This window comes from Triturus cristatus, chromosome 3_2 (assembly GCF_964204655.1).
Source record: "Triturus cristatus chromosome 3_2, aTriCri1.1, whole genome shotgun sequence".
In the NCBI taxonomy this organism is placed as follows: domain Eukaryota; kingdom Metazoa; phylum Chordata; class Amphibia; order Caudata; family Salamandridae; genus Triturus; species Triturus cristatus.
The window spans coordinates 184,743,170-184,768,888 of record NC_140584.1 but is presented as its reverse complement, the minus strand read 5'-3'; the positions used below and the strand labels follow the sequence as shown (position 1 = coordinate 184,768,888).

Here is a 25,719-nt window from a genome sequence, read left to right as displayed (position 1 = left end):
CCGCCGCAAGGTCTGACCTCAGGCAGCCCCACAGACGACAAAGGCACCAGCGAGACGCCCGCCTCCACCAGTGCAGTCTCAGGCCAATCACGCCACAGCAGGGACATCCGCTGGTTCGGGGGCCACCACTCACTCACGCGCTTCGCCCAAGCTGGGGCTGCCATTTTCTTCCAGGAGGCAGTCCTCAGCCCAGCACCTGGGTAGAGCCGCAGGAGTTGTCCGATAGCAGCCAGCCACAGGTTAGTGCAAGCTACAGAAGCTCGCACCCAATTTTTCGAGTCTCGATGGGCCCCCGGACTGCAGGATAAGTGATGTATTAACAATCCAGCTTGCAGAGCCTCACTACGTGGTGGCCATCTTGCAGCCGGCACTCTACCGCCCCGCCCCCCACCCCCCCGTCCCCCCCGAGAATCTATTATTAGACTTAAATTTTCATAGAATGTTAATTGAGGGATAGATCTAACATTAGCTAATTTGTAGACTCTTTTGTTGATAAAGGTTAAACGATGTTTAAGCTGCCCTTCTGCTCCCGCTACATACAAATTCATACCTTGTGTGTTATGATGGTAACCTTTCATTGTTAGGACTCAGAATTATTTGTCACTCCTTTAAGAATTGTGACCAGATGCAGATCAGTCATGAGATGGTTTCTAATGTGTGCCCACTGAGTCTGCAGCACTGATAGGGAAACATCCTATCTTTATACCTTCCTGCCCATGTCTTGGTAATTGAATGTAACAGGAGGTGAAGACTCATAATTGAAGCCAAAAAGTTATGCCTGGGGCTCGAGCGCCATATATCTAGTGTAAATTTAGCACTTTTGCAATTGCTGATATATATATGAGCCTTTGCCCTGCACTGTCATTGATTGGCCATACTACAAGGTGTGGTAGGCTGAGGGGCTGGTTGTTCGGGTGGAGGTGGGACATATTTCAAAAAGCGACGGATGCTCCGTTTGCCTAGTTTAGTGTGCATTGATGTCTGCGTACTCTAAATAGCATGATAGACAGGACAGGCACACATCCAACAAACTCTGAATCTGCCTCTAATTGTATCTCCCCAATTGTGATAGGGCAGATTTCCCTGTACCTGAAGATTCTCATATGGTCATTGCACATGATCCTCCTCTGGTCCTATGGAACTTTGGTTGTCGACTGAAAGTGTATGAAAGGAGCTATCATCGGCAATACATTTCAATTACAGTGAAACCAATTTGGCTCCACAATAACAACAGAGAGGATGGTGTCTAAAGCATAAAGGTTTGTTAGCAAATTTTTGTCAGCTTACAGACAAACATTATTTAGTGAAATCACTGTATCCAAAAGCGGTACATATTCATATAATTATTCAGTCTGAATGTGTTGTATTATAAAGAAGATGCAAAATATAACACGTTAAAAGGCACAGAATATAAAGTAGATAGGTTCCCTAGTTTAAATAAAGCCTTGTAAATGTCAAGAACAAATTTAAAGAGGAAGGCGTCCACATCAGAAGAACCAAATTAAGCTTCTCGGGGATGATATGGCATTCAAGCATGAAACTCAACACTCTTGGCAAATGGAATCTGCAGAGACGAGAGAGGTCTTCTCTCGGCGAAGTCAGGACAGGATCTGCTAAACTATTCAAAGAAACCTACAATTAATAAACGGTCGAAAGTTCTGGAAACGTCGTCCCACCAACTCCCTCCTGATGGTCCAATGAGAAGGTGAGGTTCTCTGTGTGCAGGAGGACTCCTCAAGTTCCAAGTGTCGAATAAAGATTGTACTGCTGTCCTGCCTTCAAGTTTGTAACAAGTAGGCTTGCTTGGTAGAGGAAGGTCTTTTTCCCATCCCTACTTGCTACATGTCCACAGCCAAATTGTTATTCTATACGCTAAATCTCACAGTTCTTCTCAATAATCCTCGATAAGGCACCTGCAGAGGAGAAAAAACATAAATCTTACAATACACGTATTAAGGACATAACTTGAGTGACTGAGGCCTAGGCCCAAATCAGGTTATCCATGAGAGAAAAGATGGCAACCTACGAATACAGTTAGTATGAGAGAATACAATGATTATAGTACGGTTGTATGTGTGGCTCTTCTTATTACGTGTAAATGCAGCAACCTAGCATTAACTGATTAATACGATGCAACCAGATTAACAGAGTTATCGAAAACGTGTAATTATGATGCACATGCGCATTAAACGTTGCATTTCTCCTAACCAATTGCTTTATATCTCTGGCTGTAGATTTCACAATTGTTAGTCATGTAAGAGTAATTATTTGCCTAACATTAGGAGGGGGTTCACATTCTGTGCGCACGGTATGGATGATTATGAACAATGTGAAATGGCGCCTTAGGGAATGAAATTCTGCGGTCAGCTTGGAGAGATAGCACCACAAGGTTCATCTGTAATATAAAACACCAGTCTTGGATCCACACGGAATGCATTATTGTTCATTGTGTCCTGAAAGTGTCCTATTTTGTATTAAAGGCATTTTTGGTTCCGTTGTCCAACATGACAATGTGTTTTTATTAGATCTTAGTCATTGTGAATGCTAATAATGTTGCATATATTATCTTTACTGATAAGTTTATGGGTGTTTCGCCACATTTATTTTAAGAGCTGGTGAGTGGTTATTGGTTTTGAAAGTAGGTGTTATTTTAACTACTGGTGCCTAACTCTCCCAAGAAACTGTCAGAATTCTCGTTGTGAGTTATTTACAGGTCTGGAGCGTCTCCGAGTTAAGAGCTGTTCAACTAGTCCGGTTGTGGGTGCTCGTTTTGAATGCCTTCTGTTCATTTTTACGTTCGTGTTTTTTTCCCAACTGCAGCCGTCCTTCCAATTGTTCATTAGTTTACACATTTAACCACTAGGTGGCAATCTCACACAGTTGAAAATGCCACGTACGGTTGTTCAATCTTATACTTCTTTTTTCTGCAGTTAAAACGGTTGTGGCATCTTGTTACAGAGGACACTGGTCATTTGTGATTGCGACATTGGCTAGTCCATTGAAACTCAAAGTACGGCCCTCCTGACATTTACATGCTTCCCCCTGGCATTGGGCTGCCGGTTACTCGACGCAGCACTTACAATAAAAAGATGTCAAATAAACAGGCAAACATTTATCTGAAGGCTAGTTGGTGTTAAAGAAAGGAAGTAACTAGTACGTTCTGCACCGCTTAACTTTAGGAACACCTTTATTTTTAAAGACATCTTGCAGAAAAAGTATATAAATATGACAAAGTCTCCTCAAAATTCAAAAAGTGCATTTAATTAACATGCAGGCAGAAAACCTTTCCATCTTAGTACATCAGATTATATCAGTGCATTGAGAAGTATTAACTTAAAAGTGATAGTTTTCAGACATGATTTTAGAAACATTCATTCTCTCCCAACCCCCACCCAGTGAACTGAAGAGGCAAGTCAATCGTTATGAGCACTCTTTTGGTGACTTCCTTTCCTAATATACATGAACAATTCTATAGTTTATTAAATGAAACACAGGAGAAGGTTTTGTAAAGTTCGTATTCCGAAGCCATGTTTCTCGAGGTCCTCTTATATGTGATAATGAAGAAAAAGGAGGAAAAGGGAAATCAAACAGTCGCCGAGGATCACACAATTTGGTAAAATGGTGAATCCAGGATTAATCCCAGGTTTTCAGACTGAACATTGTTCAATTCAGCCACTAGATGTGTACGTTTTGCTTCCCCTACACCCACCTTACCGCCAACTCCGCCGCACGCAACCCTAGTGGCATCAATGTGGCCTTCGGTCACATCCTAGACAAAACTTTTTGATCCCTGGGAGAATGTTTGTGAGTACCCATGGTTTAGGGTGTGTCCTTCAATCTAGGCCAGTCCATTAGTCTAATCTGTGTCCCTTACCGAGTGTAAGTTTGCTTCCTTTCAGGTAAAGCTTTCTCCTTTTATTTTTCTGAATTTTTCACTATGATGCGCTCATTGTCTTTTCAGGAGAGGATGAACAGATTGCACGTCCGCTTTTCCAGATCTGCGAATTACTGTCATACGCCATTGTTTGAAGTACTATTAATCTAATTGGTTCAGTAGTCTAGTTAGTTGAATTGAATGAGTCCAAGACTGCAGCAACCCGTGTGTAATGATGTGATTAATGAAACTAGGAACAGGAAACGTGATGCTAAGGGTACAGTGGGATCCTGTGGCCACACTAGCAGAGAAGAAGGACCCAGAGTTTTTTTTTTTTTAATGCAGATTTATATAGCGCAAACTCGACACGAAGGTATTGGACCGCTTTACATGAGCACCGGTTACGTTACACAAGGACACATTCAGGCACGGGGAGATTAAGTGATTTGCCCAGAATCACAGGATGTGGACGCGACCCCGAGGCTCGAACCTTGGTTTCCAGCACCAAAGTCATCAATCTAGCCGGCGGGTCACATCCTCCCCTCATCCCCAGTCGCTAATTTTGTTACTTCCATGAGCTAAGTGAACAAGCAAATTTGTTATTAATCTTCCTCCGACCCCTTTCAGTGGCTTTCATTGGATTCATCTATACTTCTGTACACAGAGAAGTTTTTGCGTTTTGTGGGCCCCCTCGCCGCGTCCACCCTTACCTTCTAGGGCACAATATACCCCAACAGTTGCTTCTTTCGTCTCATGCCTTCACGTACTATGTATGGCACGTATCACGCTCTGTCTCTCTCTCTCTCTCTCTCTCTCTCTCTCTCTCTCTCTCTCTCTTTCTCTCTCTCTCACTCTCCCGTAAACTCCGGAACATCCTGGCACCTGATTGAGTGCTGTGGGTGCAGCTTTGTTCCTCATCTTCCTCGCAGGGCATGGTAGACTGGGCACTCTGAAAGAAAGGTGCTGGCTGGACAACTACATGGTAGAAAAAAATGCATACATTAATTTTCATTTTTGTGTTAGTGAATACATTGCTCAGTTATGTAGTCTCAAAATTGATCGCAAAACAATCACAGTTTACCACCTACTTCAAGTAGGTGGTAAGCCAGTTGTAAACTGGAAAGTGTCCCCAGGGGACCCCTTCGCCTTTGTGAATAGTAGCGAAAGCGTTTTTTAAGGGAAGGCAGTGGTCTCACAGACCACTGCCGACCCTTAAAGAAACAAACGGTTCATTTTTCTTTTTGAAATGCATCCCGTTTTCCTTGCATTTAAAAGAAAAGTTGCTTCATTTAAAAACCAACACAGACATGGTGGTCAGCTGTCGCCAGCAGGCCACCATACCAGTGTTATTGCCCATTCCCAAGGGTCGCAAATTGAGAGCTGCCTCATGAATATTGATGAAGCAAGTCATTTGCAACCCCATTGGGAATCTCTAATGTGTCTGAGACTCTAATTGCGAGTTGCAAAAAATCATAATTGGAGACTCGCAAAATGAAATGTTCCTCCATCTGGCCCTTAGTCTTGTACATAAAGCACTACATGAGCAGAGAAACACACATCTATCCGGTTAAGTCGGTTCCCTGTTTTTCTGCGCCCTTCCACATATATCTCAGCTTTTCCAATGTTTCCTAATTTTATGGAATTGACACACCTCATAAAGGCGACAAGCATAAACCTGTTTGCAGAGGCCTTGAATGAGGAAAGCCAGTAGCCTATAAAAAAGTAGAGAAAACTGGGGTATTGACATAGGTAAAGAAACAGATTACCAAACTTGGCTTATCGCTGCTCGTAAACCGCTTTAGTTTTACAAAAGATCACCACAAATTATTGCATCTTAGGGCCAGAAGTACTAAGGAACAGTTTTGCGATTCCCTAATTGCGAATCCTTGTGATTCGCAATTAGGAAATTGCAAAACGGCATGCATGAAAGTGTGTTGAACACTTTCTGCGATTCTAAGTAGGTCGCAAATGACCTACCTCATAAATATTAATAAGGTAGGTTGCAATTTGCGACCCTTTAGCAATCGCAAAATCACAGGGATGGCGGCATGCTGAGGTCAGCAGACCACCATGTCTGGTATTGCTGTAATTCCTTAAAGCAAAAATAGAAGTTTATGCATACATTCAAAAAGAGGACCCCTTCCATTCGTGAATGGGTTGCCACCAACTTGAAGCTGGTATAACTGCGAATGTTTTGAGACTGCATTCCCGGTCATAAAACATTCCTACATACCAGTGGCATTCGGTATTAGGAAGGGATGTCCTAAACACGCCCCTTCCTAATATGCCCTAAACACGCCCCTTCCTAATATCGAATTGCAAAAGCAAAATACGATTCGATAACAAGTTACTGAGTCACATTTTGCCTTTGGTACATGCCAAAAAGGCCAGATGAGCCGTTTGCGACCGGTAAAATGCTTCATACATCTGGCCTTTCATTTCTACACTGTAGCTACCTTACACCCACTTGGTTACATGAAACAGAGGCAACGTGTATTTGTGACTGCAAACAATGTAGAGAAGAATGGAGGCTTTGGAGATGATGGTGAGCGGACCGTCAAAGTTGGTGATGAGCTTGGCTGGCTGATATGTCCTACCTGCTGCAGCTTAGGACATGGGTCTATCCTGCAATGTTATACGTTTGTGCAGAATTAAGCTTACTGTTTAGTATTCTGCATAATTTAAATAAGCCGTTTTTCTACACTAAAGTATTCCTTGTTTAAAGAAGTGCTACAACCTCAATTAGTGAGAGCTGGACACTTAACATTTCATCTTACTTAAGGCTGTTTAAATTATAGACATTTGAGTAATTATTTTAGATGGGAAAAGTACTTTGAATGTAAACAATAATCCCTCTTGTCATTTACGATTTAGTGGCTTGTAAAGCGTGCCATAGAAACGAGGGAGGAGATGGGAGATTACATCCGAAGCTATTCTGTGTCACAGTTTCAGAAAACGCATAGCCTTCCTGAGGTGAGTGCCGCTGATCATGTTTTTTGTTTAATTTTGTACAGGATCTGTTGATTTAAAATAAAAAGCAAGTTTGCTTTTTGTGTTATCGCATAATTAGCTGATATTTTGCGTATTCTTCAGTTTCTAATGCAGGGGTGTCTCCAAATTTCATGTTATTTAATACAAAGGATGCATCTGGTTTTAAGACAAGTTTTATTTAGGGATCATTTGAGTGACAGATCTTCTACTTCTTGAATTATACTCAGAAACATTGTATTTACTTAGAACTTCGGAATGTTCCATTGAAGAAAACGGAGTGGCATAATATGGGTCAAGGACTGGTATTGGAAGGACAGGCATTGGTTCTCTATCCCATTTCATCAACCTTTCTCCAGTGTCTGAGCATGTTTCATTGGATAATGGAGACCTCATTGGGAGGAATTCGCCAATGCCTTTCCTATGCCAGTCGTTGGATGTGTCCTCTCCTTCGTTATGGTCTTTAACTGAGTAGAGGACATGTAAAGACAACTATATTATGCAGCAGCAAACTATAATGTAATAAAGCCGGCCAGTAACGCTAGTACTACTAGGTTCTGGGTCTCTTCTCAATTAATGCTCTGTGCTGCTTTGTAACAACACCAGCAAGCATTGAAAATGCAATAGGTCTCTCCTTTGATAAAGTTAAAGCCATTTACTTTGCTATACAATACCACTAGCAAAGCAAATGGCTTTAACTTAATCAAAGGCGAGACCTATTGCATTTTCAATGCTTGTTTTGACTGCATTCTGCATAATAAAAAAGGTTTTCATGCAGCCTTTAATAACAGGGTGATGTCCATTATTGTGGCCCGAGCTGAGAGGGCTAGAAGGAGAACGCCAAGGCGTCAATGACTTATCTGGACATCGCTCACGCTCTTGCTGAGTAAACCCAGCTCCCAAGCGCATCCCCTTCCCAGCTTAAAATCAGAATTGGGTAACCACACTGGGAGCGATGCGAAAGGAAGACAGGCAGCCTCGATAGGTCATCCCAGTGGGAGTGATGCGACCGGAAGACAGGCAGGCTCGAAGTGTCACCCCACTGGGAGTAATGCGACCGGTAGACAGGCATGTTCGATGCGTCACCCCACTGGGAGAGATGCGACTGGTAGACAGGCAGACTCGATGGGTCACCACTCTGGGAGTGATACGACCCGAACACAGGCAAGCTTGATGGGTCACCCCAGTGGGAGCGATGTGACCGGAAGACAGGCAGGCTGGATGGGTCACCGCATTGGGAGGGATGAGACCAGGAGACAGGCAGGCTCGATGGGTCACCCCACTGGGAGCGATGTGACTGGAAGACAGGTAGGCTGGATGGGTCACCGCATTGGGAGAGATGATACCAGGAGACAGGCAGGCTCGATGGGTCACCCCACTGGGAGCGATGTGACCGGAAGACAGGCAGGCTGGATGGGTCACCGCATTGGGAGTGACAGGACCGGAATACCGTAGACTCGAGCACACTATAACTACTACGAGATTCAATGAGCTAGAGAAGCATGCAATTCTGCCTTGAGACTAATACACACAAATCTTTGAGATGCATTTTCGTCTTTCTCAAATATGTCCTCTAGTGCACCACTGTGAATGATTAGAAGCTGTTGTTCTTCACAGAGGTGCCTATTCTTAGCGAATTCTGCACTCACCACCATGTATGTGTGTAAGTGGTATTTATATAGAGCAAACTTAGCCGCAAGGCAGCAGTACGCGGTGCATGTTTATTGGCATCTGAGCTGTGTAAACTATGGGGTAATATTTGGAGTGTGCAATGTTGCTTTGCTCTAAACACACAAATTAACTGGGCACTAAAATGAATTGAGCTACCTAAAACTATGGACAAGACAAACTACATTCCATTGGTCTGAAATTGTTCAGCACTTGCTATATAGTTTATCCCAATAGTCATACAGCGTAAGTGCATAACTACAATTGTAAATAAATAATGTATACTGCTATGGAATTAGAATAAATGTTTAATAAGGCTTCTGTTGCATATGTATATTATATATTGGACTATCACCCACTGTCATTCATCCGGTTTACCCCCTTTTAATACGGATTAAACAGTTTGAGCCTCTTATGCTCTGTCGTGATAGGTCCATGATCTCAATGAAGAACTAGCGTGACTTCAGTACAAACATGAATACATTTCATGTAAGTCATTTGCCTTTGCTAATGTATGTCTGGAATCAGATTCCCTTAAGGGTCGTCCCATTTTTTTTTTCTTCAACTTCCTGAATCTTTGGTGCCAATCATAAGTTCTAACATTTCTGTAATGTTCAAAGCCTTTTACATCTTCTTGGTTGTATATGACAATATCAAGCACAAAAACATCGTCTTGTAGAAATACTAGATGTAAAGTCCCACTATAGTGTGGAGGCGCGTGCACATAGGTACGTGCAGATTTACTATTCTTATCTACACATCTACCTACCTAAGATGTAATTAACTTGGGATGGCCAGCACATTTAGAGTTAAGACAGCTAATCTACGGTTAGATGTCTATACTTACCTAGCAGATACATTGGTACTTGGTATCACGCAATCGATATCCATGCAGGACGGCACTAAAACCTAGATGTTCTGGTAGTACACCATCCCCCTTCGTGATCGACCTCCATCCACTTTCATGTCAAGCGAAAATATTTCTGCTGCCAGGATTTAGGTCACTTTGCACTTTCTATGATACAGACTTTGATTTATGTCTTTCCTTTATTCTGTGATTTCATCAAGTACATTTTCTCATTTCCATAGTTTCTTTCTAATCACTTAAATAGTTGGAACTGAAGACGCATTGCTGGCCATTTACCCATTCCAAGTCGTCAATAGCTCTGGGCCTGGATGTTTACTCTTCCTTTTGAGTTGTTTACAGTATTTGCCATTCAACACTTTAAACACATGCATTCAAATATTGAAGCTTAAGCCACGCACAAAATGAAACACTGAATACAAGGCCTTTAAACATGGCTGTTGAAGATTCAGAAGCAGAACCAAGAAATAATGATGGATGATCAGAGATATATATGCCATGGATATTATCGAGCAGCTGCAATCTTCATGTTCTCATTGGTCCATGGCCTCTGGCATCTTCATTACCAGTGCTTAATTTGTAAAAGAAAAAGTGCCCAGGCCAAAGTTTTAGTCAGATGTAGGCCTGGGCTAAAATTCCGTTCCGCTCGCGGAAATTGCGATAATTTTACATTTACGCATTCCGCGGAGAGCGCGAAAATGTAAAAATTTCCGCAATCCGCATCTTTCCGGAATTTTTTTTCTTGCTCGCGCTGTAAAAAAATACATTCTTGCGTGCGCGCGATCGCCTTACCTGAATCCCTGCGTTCGCCGACAAGTTTTCCCGATCCAGTCGCGTTCTCCACGAGATGTTGGATTGTTGGTAGCCATTTGCGCTGTCTCGCGACAGTTCGCGCCCGCATTAACGTCATTTATCACGCGATCACATCATTCGTCGCGCGATCACATCTTTCTTCTCGCGATCATGCACTGCGAGAGTATGAGATGATTGAGATCTCGCGCCCGTGAGCAACCGCATGGGTAAGTTGGCGAGCCGCGATCACGCAGAAAATACAGCGAACGGGCAGGAAAAAAACGTCCGCGTATTCGCGATATTTACGCGTGTTTGCGGAGATTTTTAACATTTTCGCGATAGTTTCTGAAAGTGAATTTCACAAATCTCGCCTATTCCTGGTCAGAAGTCTTGGCCACCGTCACTAATGAAGTTCGGGTGCCAAATACCAGGATTGTGTAGATTTGATTCCACTTCAATCATCTTTCACACAAAACCACAAACTCCCTGCCCCTCTGTCTCACTCTTGCTGTTCTTTTTCATCTCTGCTTTCTCTCTTTGTCACTGTTTTTCATCGTTCTTGCTTCCCTCTTCTGTGTGTTTCTCCCTACTGCTCTGGATCAAAGTCTGATGAGTACAAATGAATGCCGGTCCCCATAAATGAGTGCCAGTGGGCCCCACCTGCAACCACCAGCTGAAATTAAGCAGTCTCCATTACACAACTGAATGCACATAACATGTCTTTATTGGCTACACACAAAAAAATCACATTTGTTGAGAGAAAACCATGAGCAGCTCATCCCCAGTTTGAACATGCTGCAACACTCAGTTCACCCTCCCCCAGCAGAGGAACCACTGTGACAATAACATGCTATCCATCTCAGGGTTTAGGGCAATCAGCAGATGCCTTGAAACCTTAGGTATTGGCGTCCATGTGCATGCGCCTACAGTGCCCAGTGGGAAATCTGGCCCAGGTATTATAATATTCAGCAATTTGTTAAAAGAGTGACCCACATGCAAATTAAACAGCCCTGCGATGGGAGATACTGCCATATCAGACAAGCCGAATTTGAATGGCAGGCTGCAAAGAGTTTCCGAAGACCCTCGGGCCTATTCCAAGGAAATCAATGTGATGAGAAGAAGACGCGTCGATTGGTCTTCATTGCAGTGCTTCGCAAAGAAACTAAAGGTCACATCTGATGATCTGCGAAAGGCCGCACATCCCCAAGGAAGCCAAAAAGCAAAGTGGGGACTCAAAAAGGCTGGAGGCACCTTATAGTCAATGCAGCCACATGAAATGTCATGCATTGCATGGAAGGGAGTGTTGTGGAATGGTAGATGAGACGTGAGGTTTTGAAGGTCATCGAAAAGGAGAAGATCTTGGAGTTAATGGAAGAGGCAATAGCATCAAATGCCTGAACAACAGGAAATGTAAAGGTAATCTCAGGGTGCAGGGAGGATGCAGAATACCCAGCTATAAGTCAGTAGAGTCACTGAATGGCTGCTGGACCTAGCGGGCTTGGGTGAGGAGTGAGCTGGAGGGCCCATCCAATTAGCCTCCTGTTCTTCGAGGGTGGGGTCTGCAGTCAGTTAAGGCTATGCATGATGTCTGTCTATGATGTACCATACCATATTAAGACATAGTGCATATTGTGTTGTGATGTGCTCAAAATGATATTCCTAACATGTGCTCGGAATACGATTGCAAAAGCATTTTGTCTTGGGGTCTAGGGATGGCAGACGGTGGTGTTCTATTTGTGTTTGGTGGTGTACTGGAGTAGGAACATGCCATCTCCATCGTTTGGGTGCAATATGGGATGCATGATAGGATGTTGTTGGTGTGTTCAGTGAGATCACGGTTGTATTTACTGTTCTGTAAAGGCTGAAGCGGGCCTCAGCCATAGGAGCTGTTGGAGAGAACGGTGTAGCACTCTACACTGGTTATGTGAGAAAGGTCTATTATGTGTGTCTAAGGTCTTCTGTAGAACTGAGGTCGAGTTTTCTGGTAAAAGGGTAGGTCTCTCTGTTGTAGAGCGCTCCTATAACCGGAGGTTGCTCAATGAAGCCAGAGGAAGGGTAAAGAGCGGCTCTTAAAAACCAAACGGATATACGTCGGCTGTGAGACTCCACTGTTCATTGTCAAAGTCAGTATTTAAAATCTCCTTGTGGTGTGCCGTACTGTGACGAGTTAAATTTGAATCCACGCGACCAGTACTACTGCCATTATCAGGGTTGTACAGTAGGTGTACAGTCCACCATGAACCACCTACTATGAGTTTTACAGATAAATGAGTAAAGCGTAACAGAGAGAGCAAAGCGACATAACACACACTAAAAATAAACAAGCATTTGCTTAGCCAATAGGTCTCGCCTTTGGGACCTTATAAGTGTTTAGCCATGCAACAGTTGCATAACTAAATACTTATAAGGTCCCAAAAGCGAGACCTATTGGCTATGCCAAGCGGCCGTGCGGCCGCGAAAGTGGTCGCGATTGCGATCAAACATCAAAGCGGCCGTGAAAGTAAATCGCGGTAAAGCGCGGCGCGCGCGCGCCCGTGCACATGCACTGTAGCTCTAGGCTGGCCTGGTAGCACTTTTTGGAGCCCTCTCAATAAGTCTCGCCAGACCAGTGCACGCGCTGGGTCAGGCGAGACCTAAAAAGCGAGATTAATTCAAAAGGTGCTAAAAGAGGCCTACTAGAATGATTCGGTGATATACAGCTGCCAGCCACATTCTGGAGTAACTGTGCCAGCTCACCGGGTTGCACAATAAAATATTTAGGATAGAAACTAGAGCCTGGCTGTCAGCGCAGCCTGTATTCAGTTCAGGCAGCCATGATGTTATGTATGAGATTTGCTCCCAGACTCACGGTGGGCCGAGCTCATAGTTCATCTGCAGTGGAAGGGTTCATTGCCCCAGGGGGCCGAGTGAGGAATAATGTCTGGCTTTCCCTGCGACTGTGTGTCAGAAACACTGCTGCGGCCTTCAGTGTGAAATTCATACAGTGCTGATCCACGACGCTGAGGATTCTCTGGGAGCAGTGGCTCAGACAGCGTTTTTTTAATGACAACACAAAAAGCAAAAAAAACTGCAGCAGTTCGAAAGTCAACAAAGCATTAGATCTAATGGGAAAAAAGCTATGTGAGAGGAAGCAATCGATCGAAAAATCCCAGTGTAACTTTGGATTAATGCATCCTGCATCTTTGTATGTAGTGGTACTAGAGTATTTTGGGCCTCACAAGAGGTAGGAAAATGCTATATAAAAACAATGTTATATTGTGAACATTACCTAAACTGCAGAGGATCAACAGCATGGCATGTAAATATATATTCTTTAAAGAACCTTTAAACCTATCTTCTGGGGCAGACATCTCTCCCAGAGGTCAGGTAACTAATGATATAAACATATCGTATAACGATGGAATTTTAAGTGTTGTTATTTTTCTAAAGCTACGCTGTATTCTATTTTGACAGTACATAGAGAAATGGTCCCTGCACAGTTATGTTTTGAAATGCAATATCAAAAGCAAGATCAATAAACAATTAAATAGTGCTAAAGTGTTGTTTAATCACACGAAGCACATGATAACTTTTGAATTAGACCAACAATTTTCGAACAATATTAGAATAAAAAGTTGGGGTGCCCAACTGAGTGAGGGGAGGGCAGGAGGGTGATTTGAGTCAGGTAGTGAGGCAGGTGATATATAACATTCAGCAGTATCACAATTAAATTGTTAGGCATGTTGCTCAATGCCACATAATCACAATGAAATTCTTCAATTGGTATACAGTCATTTGTAAAGCCATGTACAATTGGACAAACACAGTGCACATTGCACTATTGGTGGTACTGGCGTGTATGGTATGTCGACGTTTCGACCCCTTAACCCATGTAGGTTGGTTTAGGTCCTTACTGATGGGGTCTTCCTCAGGACAAGGGTGAAGGTGTAGCGAGAGGGGCACCGTGTTCGGGTTGGGAACCTAGTAGGTACAAACTTGGCGTCAAGTCAAGGACGATAGGGCTCCAGGGCTCCAGAATGGCCTGGGGGGGAGTGATGGACACTTGAACGGGAAGAAAATGAATTCTCACAGAGTTCTCATGGCAGTAATTAATGCTGCGTAGATGACCGTGGTCAAGCCATCGGTAGGTGTGGTGAAGTTTATCACAAACAGTTTCCTGGATAGACTCGTTAGTTAGTCCGGCGTTCCTCTATGGAATCCATAAAATTGTTGGTCTAATTCAAAAGTTATCATGTGCTTCGTGTGATTAGACAACACTTTAGCACTATTTAATTGTTTTATTGTTTATTGATCTTGCTTTTGATATTTTAAACACGTCACGAAGAAACAAAACAAAGGGGCCAATAGAATTTTTTCCTTTTCAATTGATGAATATATCAATGTTTATTTGAACAACAAAATCAATTAATAAACTATTCAAAAATCATTATAATCCTTTACATATCAAATAGCTCCCATATTTCACTAATGAACAACGCTCTCATACTAGCAATCCTACATTAAACACATTACCTAATTAGATTCACACTCAATGTTCGAGCTTGTACACATTCATTCTAACAGCCACACAACCAATCATTCATACACACCCTCATCAAATACTACAAAACAGGTTTTATACGTCACAATAATTTAGAAAAACAATTCTTGAAAGCAAAAAGAGACCTAAGGTGAATGAATTTCACAATGATTATCCAAAAATCCAAATATTTCAAACATATAAAAAAACACTCAATAGGTCCAAAATCCGACAGGTCGACGCGTTTCGAACACCCCAATTTAATTATTGGTGTTCTCCTCATGACCGACAAGGCTGTAACAAAACAAATCACAATCACTCTATGTACTCCAACAGACCTCCAGCCTCCTTTTCTCACTCCTCTCAAGAGTCATAAGCTTACCTTGGCTTTTTTAGTTAATAGATCGGCCGATCTATTTATCTGCAGGATGGTAAGCACGTTGCCTGCAACAATAAATCAAATAACAGCCACTGAACAACCCTTCTCACATTCATATAACAAGTCACCCATATGGTGAAACGCGATGTACTACAGCAACAAAAAGCACTTACTTGTGACAATAAGGTTAAAAGAGAGATCAGTATTGGCATTCTGTTGTTTATTGTTCAATTGAGGCTCTGCCTTGCTCATTAAGAGTCCAAACCCTGGTTGTTTCAACCTTTTAGAAAGTGGGCATTTTCTTGCTTTACCATTCTGTGCCGCTGTCTGCCTGTGGAATCTACGTCTGAGGGAGGGTGACAGTTGGGCTGTTTCTGCACTCACTCACTCTAGACAGTCCCACAAAGGGAGCTGTGGTGTGCCCTGCATATCCTGATGGCCTATCACTGATGGGTCTTCCTGAGCTAGTGATGCGAGGAGTTGTCACTGACACCTGAATAGGGATGTGCCTGTCCTCACATAAAGCTATCTCCACCCACCTGTAGAGTGTCTGGAGCCAGGTCAGGGAAAGGCTGGGTCTTGTGCGTTGCCAAGACTTTCCTTTGAGGTCTGCCTACTTCAAATGCATAAACTGGTATAATTACTGGAGCTTTGACACCATAACTTCAGAAAACATCTGGACTACGAGGACCTTCTGCCAGGAAGAAGAGTTGAATGCTGTAGGAGGGATTGACACTCTGCTTGTTGCTTTGTTGTGCTAGCCTGCTGCTCGCTGCTTCTGTACTGGGGCGAAAGGTCTGGACTTTGCTTTCTAAATCCTGCGTTCCAAGGTTCCCCAAGGGCTTGTGCGTGCTTGCCTCCTGTTAAGAAGTCTCAGGACCATCAAAGACTTCACCTACCAGTGCCTGGGCTCCTCTACTGAGAGGCCGTTCTTGCCAAGTGGTGCCAAATTCAGTTCCTGGGCCCTTGGAAGTAGAATCTGGTAAATTTGAGAAAATTGATGCATCGACCATCAGCGCACGTTTTTCTGACGCAGCACCGCCGTGCAGTTGAAAAACCAATGCATTGCTGCGGTACGTTTAAAGAATCGATGCAGCGCCTGGCTGTGGCTGAAACATCACTGCACCCAAGTCATCGACATTGTGTCACCGATGTCCGTGGTGCAGCTGAAGTAATCGACACATCACCTGCTTAGCGGCTGTGAAATCGATGCCACGCTTGTTCTGCCTCCTCATCGACACAGCATGTCTGGATTTTCGACTCATCGTCCTTGGGCGCCAAGTTTTTCATCGACGATGCCCAGCAGTAAGGAACCGAGACCACGTGTCTGGAGATCGACGCATCACCTCTCATCACAGTAAGGAACCAAAGCATCACCTCCTCTGACAGTAAGGAACTGACTTATCACCTCCCCTTGGAGTAAGGAACAAATGCATCGCTTTGCTTATCCGGCACCTCACCTCCCCTGCGCCTGTTTTCTACTTTGGTTTTGACGCATCCTAGGTACTTTGTGCTAAACGTGATGCATCCATAATTTTCTATGTACTGAACTATTTTGAACCTTTTAAAAGTGATATCTTTACTTGTGTATGTTGGATTTTTGTTGTTATGGTCTTGTTTTATGCAGATAAGTATTGGTTATTTTTCTAAACTGGTGCGGTATCTTTTTGTAGTGTTTTCACTGTGTTGCTGTGTGTGTATGAACAAATGCTTTACACATTGCTTTTGAGATAAGTCTGCCTGCATGTGCCAAGCTACCAAGTGGGTGAGCAGGAGTCATCTTAGCTGTGTGACTCCCTTACCCTGACTAGAGTGAGGGCCCCTACTTGGATAGGGTGCATACAACTGCCAACTAGAGACCCCATTGCTAACAGATGTATTCTCAGCTAAGCAATCCTACTTGTGAGTAGTAAAATCCCGTTTGAGTCTATGTCCATCGAGACATGTGGTAGTGACGGCTCATCAACCAAAGTCAAAAGCCACTGATTTTCATGAAGCCCGAGTCCTTTGAGAGGTTCTGTCGCTTAAAGAAAGCCTGCTCTATCAGCCAGGTATTTCAAAGTCTTCAGACATCAAATAATTGCCAACTAAAGTGTGTTCTGTTGGCAGCTTGCCTTAGGGCAAGGCATGGTTCTAGCAAATAATCAAGGATTCAACGTGGCACTAATCTTACAACAAGAAGCTCCAGCGTTCCTAGTGCTTCTCAGTTAGACAGGATACATCAATGCTATGATGAGCTAAAGTGGCAGAAGATCCTGGCACAAAGCTGACTTCTACAGATTCTTCCCCTTGCCTGGGAAGCATCTACATTTATGCATAACCAACTAATGTTTTGATAACTCTTTGACACTCTAGCTGGGGCAATAAACACCTGTATCGTGAAGCACCAGCATATGTGGTTAATGTCTTCAGACCATTGTGTTATCAAAGCTTAATCAACTCTGCCATCATCTTTTTGTTTTCCTCAGTGTGGCCTAAGTGCAGTGGGTATGCATAGACAGCAGTCCCGTGCTCACTGTGCCAGAGGAATCAAGCTATATATCACTGACAAGGTCTAGATAGGTTGAAAGCGGTCTAAGGTTGATTGTGTTTCTGGAGGGTACCTGACCTGGCAGTTTGGGCCAGACATTACTGCTCTATCAGGAACAAAGGCAGATTTGCATATGGCTGGTCTCTGGTTAGCATGACATGTTGCCCAAACAATTTACAGAAATGCAGCATGAGTTATTTACCTGTGACCTAGATTAATGCAGGCATTCTAATAATCACCTTTTGTTTATTCTCATTAATTGAGTTTCAAAGTCCATCTTAGTGATATTGGGTCTGCATTCCAAGTTCGATTCCTTGTGATGCATCCAAATTACTACCAAAAATCTTTTCTGATACCCTTAGTTCATTGGGACAATTTTGTATTCCAGACTTGACCAAACCTGCCCTCTCTGGCTGTGCTTCAGGTATAAGTTTGGCATTAGGGCAATTCCTCAATAACTTCAGAAGCTTCTAGAACTCCAAGTATTTTGCAAGATGGTGGTTCCCCCAGGCCTATACATATTTTCCCTACAACACCTAACTGGACATTATCAGTTGCTGGGCAGTCAAATCAAGCCCACCTTGTTCCAACATCTGTGATACCAGCACTGACATGTAGATAAAGCCTTCTGGTCTGGTTGCCCTTTCACAGCTGAACCGTAAGAGTTCAGATGTGGCCACAATGCATGTATGTTTCCATCCGTGTCATGCGGAACAGTTTAGATTATTCCCTCAGGAATAATTGTAGTCTATTTTGCCCTAAAAGCCTTTCTTCCTGCTATCAAGTATAGGGTGGTGATTGTCCACGTGGACATCTATAAAGCCCCATTTCATATGTGGAAGCAGGGGTAACTCAATCCGCGCAACACTGTGAACGAAACAATTTATTTTGGAAATGGGCCATCATCCAGGGCATCACCTTACAACTCTTACACATTATGTTGGTCAATGACTAGAGGCCGTATATGTCTAAGCAAACATCTCCACTCCCTCTTTTAGGATCAACCTATCAACCTGTCTGAATGGCCAGCAACTCCTCTCCAACTCACTAGAACTCTAGTTTGAAACATGCTTCTTTCTGCATGGTCAAAGGCTTTGGATCCCATGGGAAGAGCTGATATTTGATTTGAAAGGAATGTTCCATTTCTTCTGATTCTGAGGACTTTGTCCTAACTGGCCCCCTCCTTACTTCTCGGCATTTACTGCTGGAAAGGACAAATAAGGAAGTCATATATGTTAATGTGCCAGCACCATCACGCTCTCCTCTTACAGTTTTCTATGGTGAGAGCACGTACACTGAGGGTCTGTAGTGGTGTTTAAGGAGTGTGGGCCCGATATACTAAGCCCAGGTCACAAATCAGTGTGGTTTTTTTTCCACTGACTGGTTTCAAATTGGGGTTCATTTTGCCATGCAACTGGGAGTGCTTTAAAAAAAACCTTAAACATGCAAGGAATGACACAAGGGGAAGCTTTCAGTGGTCCCCTCAATCACACACTGCTCCGCTGAGGCCACTCGCTGTCATTCATAAGCTGGATGGGTGCAACTTCGACTTTGTGAATCTGAGACCACACATGGTCGGGTGTCATTATCTGTTCAGTGTTGAAAACTTTGATGCATGGGTGCCCATTTCACACCCTTTCCTGTTTGTGGTTTGGAATTGGTCAGAAGAGGCACTTTGCTAGCCGGGAATACTATACCAACTTGCAAAATACATTTAATAAGTGGATTGCGACTCCTGATTTTGCAGTCATAAAGCCTGCAATATGAAGAATAACATGTCAATCAATTTGTCCTGTGGGCCCTGCAGTCACCTATTTAGCTACCATGACAACACTAATAAGCTATTGGCTTGTATGGCTTGGTATGAGTGTAGTTCTTTCTGCTTTTCAATTTCTTCTCTATGCTTTCTGTTATTTTCTTCTTATTGAGGTCATATTTTTTATAATATGTTAATTCTCTGATGTTTATGCATGCATGCAAGGAGAAGAAATGGCCAGCCAATCAGCCTTTAGTGAACAAGAGGATAAAGCAGCTCCTTTCCCAAAGAAAACAAACACACAAAACGTAATTAAAGCACTGTAAACATAATGTACTGTGCTGAAAATCCAAAGCAAATCTAAAACCGATCATCCCTACAAAATCCATGCAAATATTTAATAAAGCAGTAGCCTGCAGCTTTTGTAACCTCTTTGGAGATTTTGTGTTTAATTAATTTTGGTTAGTTCGAAGAACAGTCCTTCAAATCATGTTTGAAACAATTCAAGTGTAGTGATACAGAGAACTAAGGGCTCTGATGTTTACCTTTGGCAATAAACTTACATGCAGTTGATTGTGGTGGCACAGTTTACAAATTCTATTTTTTTTTATCTTTCTACTCCTCCCTCCCCCAATAACTTTGTCAATTTCCGGTAGGGGACATCTGCATTATATATCTTGCAGTTGTTTTCTGTCTCGCAGCAGGACTGATTTGGCTTTAAACAAAAAAAAACAAAAAACATTTCCAACCTTCTCTCCAGAAGCCAGTATTTCAGACATTGATTTCAGAGAATGATGGCCATTTTCTGTCATCTTCATTTCACTGGGAAAATCAATTGTGTGTAGCTTTCTCTTGTCCTTTTCAAGCACCGAGATAGCCTTTCGGGGCTTATTCGAGCGTGTAATAAATTAAAATAACATAACATAACACCTTTATCCAATTTAAAGCATCTTCATTTTAATTTTAATGAACATTTTATTTAACTCAGGCGACGTTTCTATTCAATAGTTTTCTGCTCCTGGTGCATTTTTGAAAAATCTAGAAAGTTTCTGCAGTACCTGTGTCGCCACTAACTGCGAGTCCTTAGTGTTTTGCTCTGGCTTCTTGTTTCAATCTCTGTTTAACCTCCTTGAACATGTCTTATCCCTCTCCAGTAGAAGATGTTCAGATTTCCTTGTTATGGATGTATGTTTAATGTATGTAGGGCTGTATGCAGTTAGAAGCCCAGTTCTCTCTGTCATTTCTATCTCTCATGTGCAATATATTACGTAGAGATCTCCTCCTCAAGAAATAACTCTTTGTCAAACCTTTTAGCTCCAGCGGAGAGACAGAACTTGATACAGAGAACATTCTAGTGTTAATGGGAACAGTGATCTAGAAGGTATAAAATGTATAAAATGTGATAAAAGTAATTGAAAGAAGGCCGCGCAACAGTCATAAATGGCCTTTTGATGCAGGCAGAGGGCTTGAAATATAGAACTTTTTGCCGTACTTAACCAGGTAACCAGTGCAATAGTGCTAATTGTCCTGAGATGGATGAGTGTGGAAAGAGCCCAAGAATGGGGCAAACACCAGCCTTCACTACCAGTTGGTGCACTTGAAACAAGTAGGTAGGATGGCCCAAATAGAGGGAATGACAGTAGTGTAATTTTAACATGATAATGACTTGGATGGCTGTTTTATGACAGCAGGCAAAGTGATATGACGTTACAGAGGACACGAAGATATAAAAAACAGGTGGAGGCAAACTTTGTGAAATTATCTGAGGATGGTGCAAAGGATTTATTCCTGATTGAACAAGATCCAGCAACGCGTTGGATTCAGAAAGCCTAAATAGTTACAACGGATGCTGATTAGCTGATAGGGAGAAGCCCAAATAATACCTTCATTTCTTCACTTGTTCAATGCAAGTAGTTGCAAATATCCATTCTAAACCCTTTGCTTTATCTGGACTATATTCGAATTTCCTTAGTTGAAGGTCAAAACATTTTCTTTTAAGTGTTTTAGGCCCTCAACTTCGTAATCTAAACACTAGAATTGTCCTATTTAAGGATATGGTGCTGAAACAGTGTGATTCTTGCTTTAATCTTTATGGGGTGTGATGGGAAGACATTTCATCTTCTGTTAATTTCATCAATTTCTACAAGGTAAATTGAAAATATTAGCAGGACCAGAAGACTCCCTTGCTTTTCACCTTTACAACACTTTACCTTTCCTTTCTAATTTTCACTGTACTTTTTAGGTCTCGCTGAGTCAGCGCATGTGCTGCTCTGCGAGACATTTAGTCAGTGGCTTTTGGAAATGGTTCCAAAGGCTGTTGCCGGCCACCAGTTTTCGGTTACGCGCACAAGCGCGCGCGCCTCGCTCCGCCTCTGCAATCAACGCTGCTGCGTGCGCATCCCTCGCGTGCTGAGCACAGAGCGCGTCATCGCGATCACTTTCGCTTTCATGGCCGCGCGGCGTTACTTTAATGCTTGTTTCATACTGCTCCTCACTTTTCTTCCTCCTCATTTCTTTTACTTTCACCTCACTCCTCCTCCTTGTGTACCAACCCTCCGTAGCCACCTCTTTTCGTCTAGTGTCAACCCCCCCTCTCTCCCTGCCCCCAGAATACTCTTCTTCTTTTGACTCCTCCTCTGTCTCTAATTCCTCTTGGTCCTCCTCTATTCTGTTCTTAGACCTACTAAATTTGCAGTGTCCTCCTTCGACTCCGCCTCTGCCTGAGGCGGATCGTCTCAGATCTCATGGTGCTCCGGGCAATCCTCTTCCCCCTCTCCAGGGGTGTAGCAGTGACAGTGCACAAGCGTAGCATTTTGGAGCCGGACAACCTAGCCCTTTCTTCCATTCCTGGAGATCGGTGTGTATCAATCACGGGACTCCAACACAGGCAAGACCGAGAGTCCACCCATGGCTCTCGCTATTGCTCCCCCACCATATGCACCCACTTCACTGACATTTACCAGCTGTACGAGGAGCTGGACAAGTAAGAGACAGCTGCCTCCCTTCCTTGCTCCAATCGCCGCTGGTTCCTTGCGAATCAACATATTTGCACCTGAACACAAAGTAGAAGTGCGTCCTTCCTCTACCTGAGTATCCATCAGTCACTAAAGATTTTTCCCCTTCCCAACCGAAGAGTCTTAGAAATAAAAGAAAACCATTAACTTATAACATGCACTGCCTTTCCACAACGAAGTAATAGCTACTTAGTACGAAGTTTCCCACTCCTCCTTAAAATCACCGCACACCAGCCAAAACCGTATTGCTATTTTTTCAGAACCATTTCACCTCCCTTGTTCAGTGGGCAGTGCCCGCCTAGCAGAGCCCACAGCAATGAGGACCTACCCCCATTTAAATGACCCACCGTCCTAATCCTGCCTGTGAAATGCCTCCTTAGCCAAGAACACTCCAACCAAATATCAAAACCTGTCTTTAGGATCCGCTTCTTAAGTTGTCTGCCCTTACCTTAAAGTCCTATCCAGGGCCGGCTTTTGTCATGGTCAATCTTTAACGAGGGCCGGAGGGCTTAGATTAGAAGGATTGACATGTAGCTGACCTGCAAGCTGCCTTGGGTAATGTTTTCTTTCCAGGCTGCTGGTTCAGTTCATTACCATCAGGCAGTCTGTTAAAACTTGTGTTCTGTATTTTTCTTTGCATTGCTCAGATTAGCTTTTTCCCACCCCTTCCCTATCTCATCCCCTCTCGTGGACTCTTACCCCTAGTTTACCAACTGAATACATGAGCAAAGTGAGATTAAAAGGGGCAAAAGTGTATTCACAGGCTGGTCTTTGCTCCTGGGTATGCAGCCTGGATGTGACGTGAGCACAAAAGGGCCCCCATAGCAACGATAATTGGGAGGCGTCTGATGGAGTAGGATGGAGGACATGTCCTCAATATTAGACTGACCTGCTGCAGCAGCCTTCCCTTCTCTTGCACCCATTTCACTGTGTGCTCATTCCTCTACACCTCCAATCTTTGCCCCCAAACTAAACTAATCCCTCCTTCCGTGGCACAATTTCACCTACAGATAAGGCCTTACATAACCCCCTTCACTTTTTCCTGGACTTGCTTAACCCCTGGGTGTACTCTTAACAACCCTGATTGGCCTGGTCCCACCCAATTTCTCCCTAACAACCCTCCATCCCGTAAATCCTGCCCGCTATTGTAAAACCCTACCAAACCCAGGTTAATCTAAGACTGCTCTAGTCCATTTACCTGCCTCTGGCATGATATTGCCTAAATCCCCCTTCCTGACCACCCCCCACAAAAAATCAAGCATTGGCATAGCCAATAGGTCTCGCCTTTAGGACCTTATAAGTGTTTAGCCATGCAACAGTGATGTAGTTGCACCAAGGATATTGTGCTGCATAACTAAATACTTATAAGGTCCCAAAGGCGAGACCTATTGGCTATGCCAATGCTTGTTGGTATTGTCGTTGGATTACTACTAATTGGACATCTAGGGTGTCTATCCTCTTCAGTTTCTTTTGCAGCCTTATGCTTATAAATTCAAATGAATGTCTCCGATCCAGTAAACAATCATGCTAGTATTGACTTTTTAATCCAGATTCAAGTGCTGAAGTATTATGTGGTCGATGGTTTTATCTCTAGTATCAAAGCCTGCTTGAATGCCTGGAGTCAGTGCCCTTTTCATGACTGATTTGTTTACTAATTGGAGTTTCCATTTTACCATGACCTTACTTGGTATACCTCCTAACACAATTACCACTCTGTCGAACCTGGAATTATTGCTCAGCCCTTTTTTATCTTAGTACTATATTAGCCTTTTATGATGCCTCAGGATCATTCCGATATGTCATATAGTATCCTTCATCTTTTTTAATACTGGGGCCTACCATCTTGCGGTTACATCAGGAAATTCCTTCGGGACCAGGTGCTTTTCTAAAATAAAGATCATTTGACTCCTATTTACTGCTACTTGCTTTGGTATTTTCAGTGGTTTCATAGTTTGATGTTGTATTCCCTCAGGTTATAGTGCATATTTAAAGTATAGGCCATGGGTACCATCCTAGACAATACAAAGAGGTGATGTAGTTTCTTAGACATGCAAGCACTATAATTATGGAATTTAGAGAATTACACGCACGTCATCTTTTTTCCGTAAAATATCGGCTACATTATCACTTTTTCAAGTTTTGACATTGTTTGCATGCAAGTGTTCCTTTATGATGCCCAGACGTGGGCCCCTTGCTCACTTTGCCACTGGATTCAAGCTAGCCTGGCTGATGAGGGGTGTTACCGAAAAACCGGTCCCAGGATGCTTGTTTCCGGTCCAGCCAGGAACTGGCCTGGCAATTCAGGATGGACTGTTCCCATGAGGCATAGGGTCAAGACTGATTTGCACATGGCTGGGTCCACACTGGGGTGGCAAAGTGAGCTAAAGAATGATGATGGATTCAATCCAGATCTGTGACTGGGGGTGAGTGTTTGAAAAGTTTCAGCACTCCATCCATCTTCTCCTTGTTTCCTTTATGATTTTCAGTCATTCACAAGTTAATTTACTCACTTAAGAACAATGTAATTAGAACAGTCTAAATGTAAATTGGATTCCACTTGTCATAGATTCTCATATTTGCAGAGGGAGCGTTATGACTTTTTTATTATTTCAAGTTAAATGTACCTGTTCTTACGAAAATATCACTATAAATTCAGTTAAACATGAAATATTAGCTCAACCGTCAGTTCTAAGCATTAGCTATACCTTTCCCATCAACCTGTGTTCTGTGCATAGCAACTGGGGCACTCCCTGTGAGGGAAGCCCAGATCTCCCTCTAGCATGCCCGCCATCTTGTGGAAGTGAGAGACATTGTAGAATGAAAAAGTGCCCTTCAGCATTTTCTTCCCTGCCTGTGTCCATGTGGCCTGCAGTATTAAAAAATATTAACCTTAATTATGAGACAAGATTTTGTCACTTGAAAATCTATGATGCAGCATCTCGAGAACTCTGCTTTATAACCATATGTAACTAACTTGGAAAAAAAGATTTCTTTGTATTTTGGATCTATACTTGGTTGTGTGGCTGCTACCCATTTACCATAATATTAATGTATACTGGTTGTTCTTTTTATTTTCCTCTCCTCTGGTAGGTACTCCTTCCTCCTCACATATGCCTAGTTGGGGTCTTTCACCTACTGGTGGGATGACCCATCTCATGGGCATTGCAATGATCAATCAATCAGGGTTTTGTAGAGCGCACTACTCACCCGTGGTGGTCTCAAGGCGCTGAAGGAGGTGTTGGGGGTGTGTGCAGCTCCTTTGGATGTTATCCGAAGAGCCAGGATTTGAGGTCCTTTCTGGATTGGTGCAGTGTTGGGCTTCTTCGGAGGTGAA

The 25,719-nt window shown here is 43.1% G+C and overlaps 1 protein-coding gene across 2 annotated transcripts in view; it reads left to right on the top strand.

Annotated features, from left to right (window-relative positions):
* The window catches only part of CCDC93 (CCC complex scaffolding subunit CCDC93), a 1,072,960-nt gene that overhangs the window by 109,960 nt on the left and 937,281 nt on the right, over positions 1–25,719 (top strand). For both annotated transcript variants that reach the window (XM_085647463.1, XM_085647464.1), the window contains exon 5: positions 6,749–6,847. In XM_085647463.1, the coding sequence (XP_085503589.1) occupies positions 6,749–6,847 (99 nt within the window). The remainder of the gene's footprint in view (positions 1–6,748; positions 6,848–25,719) is intronic.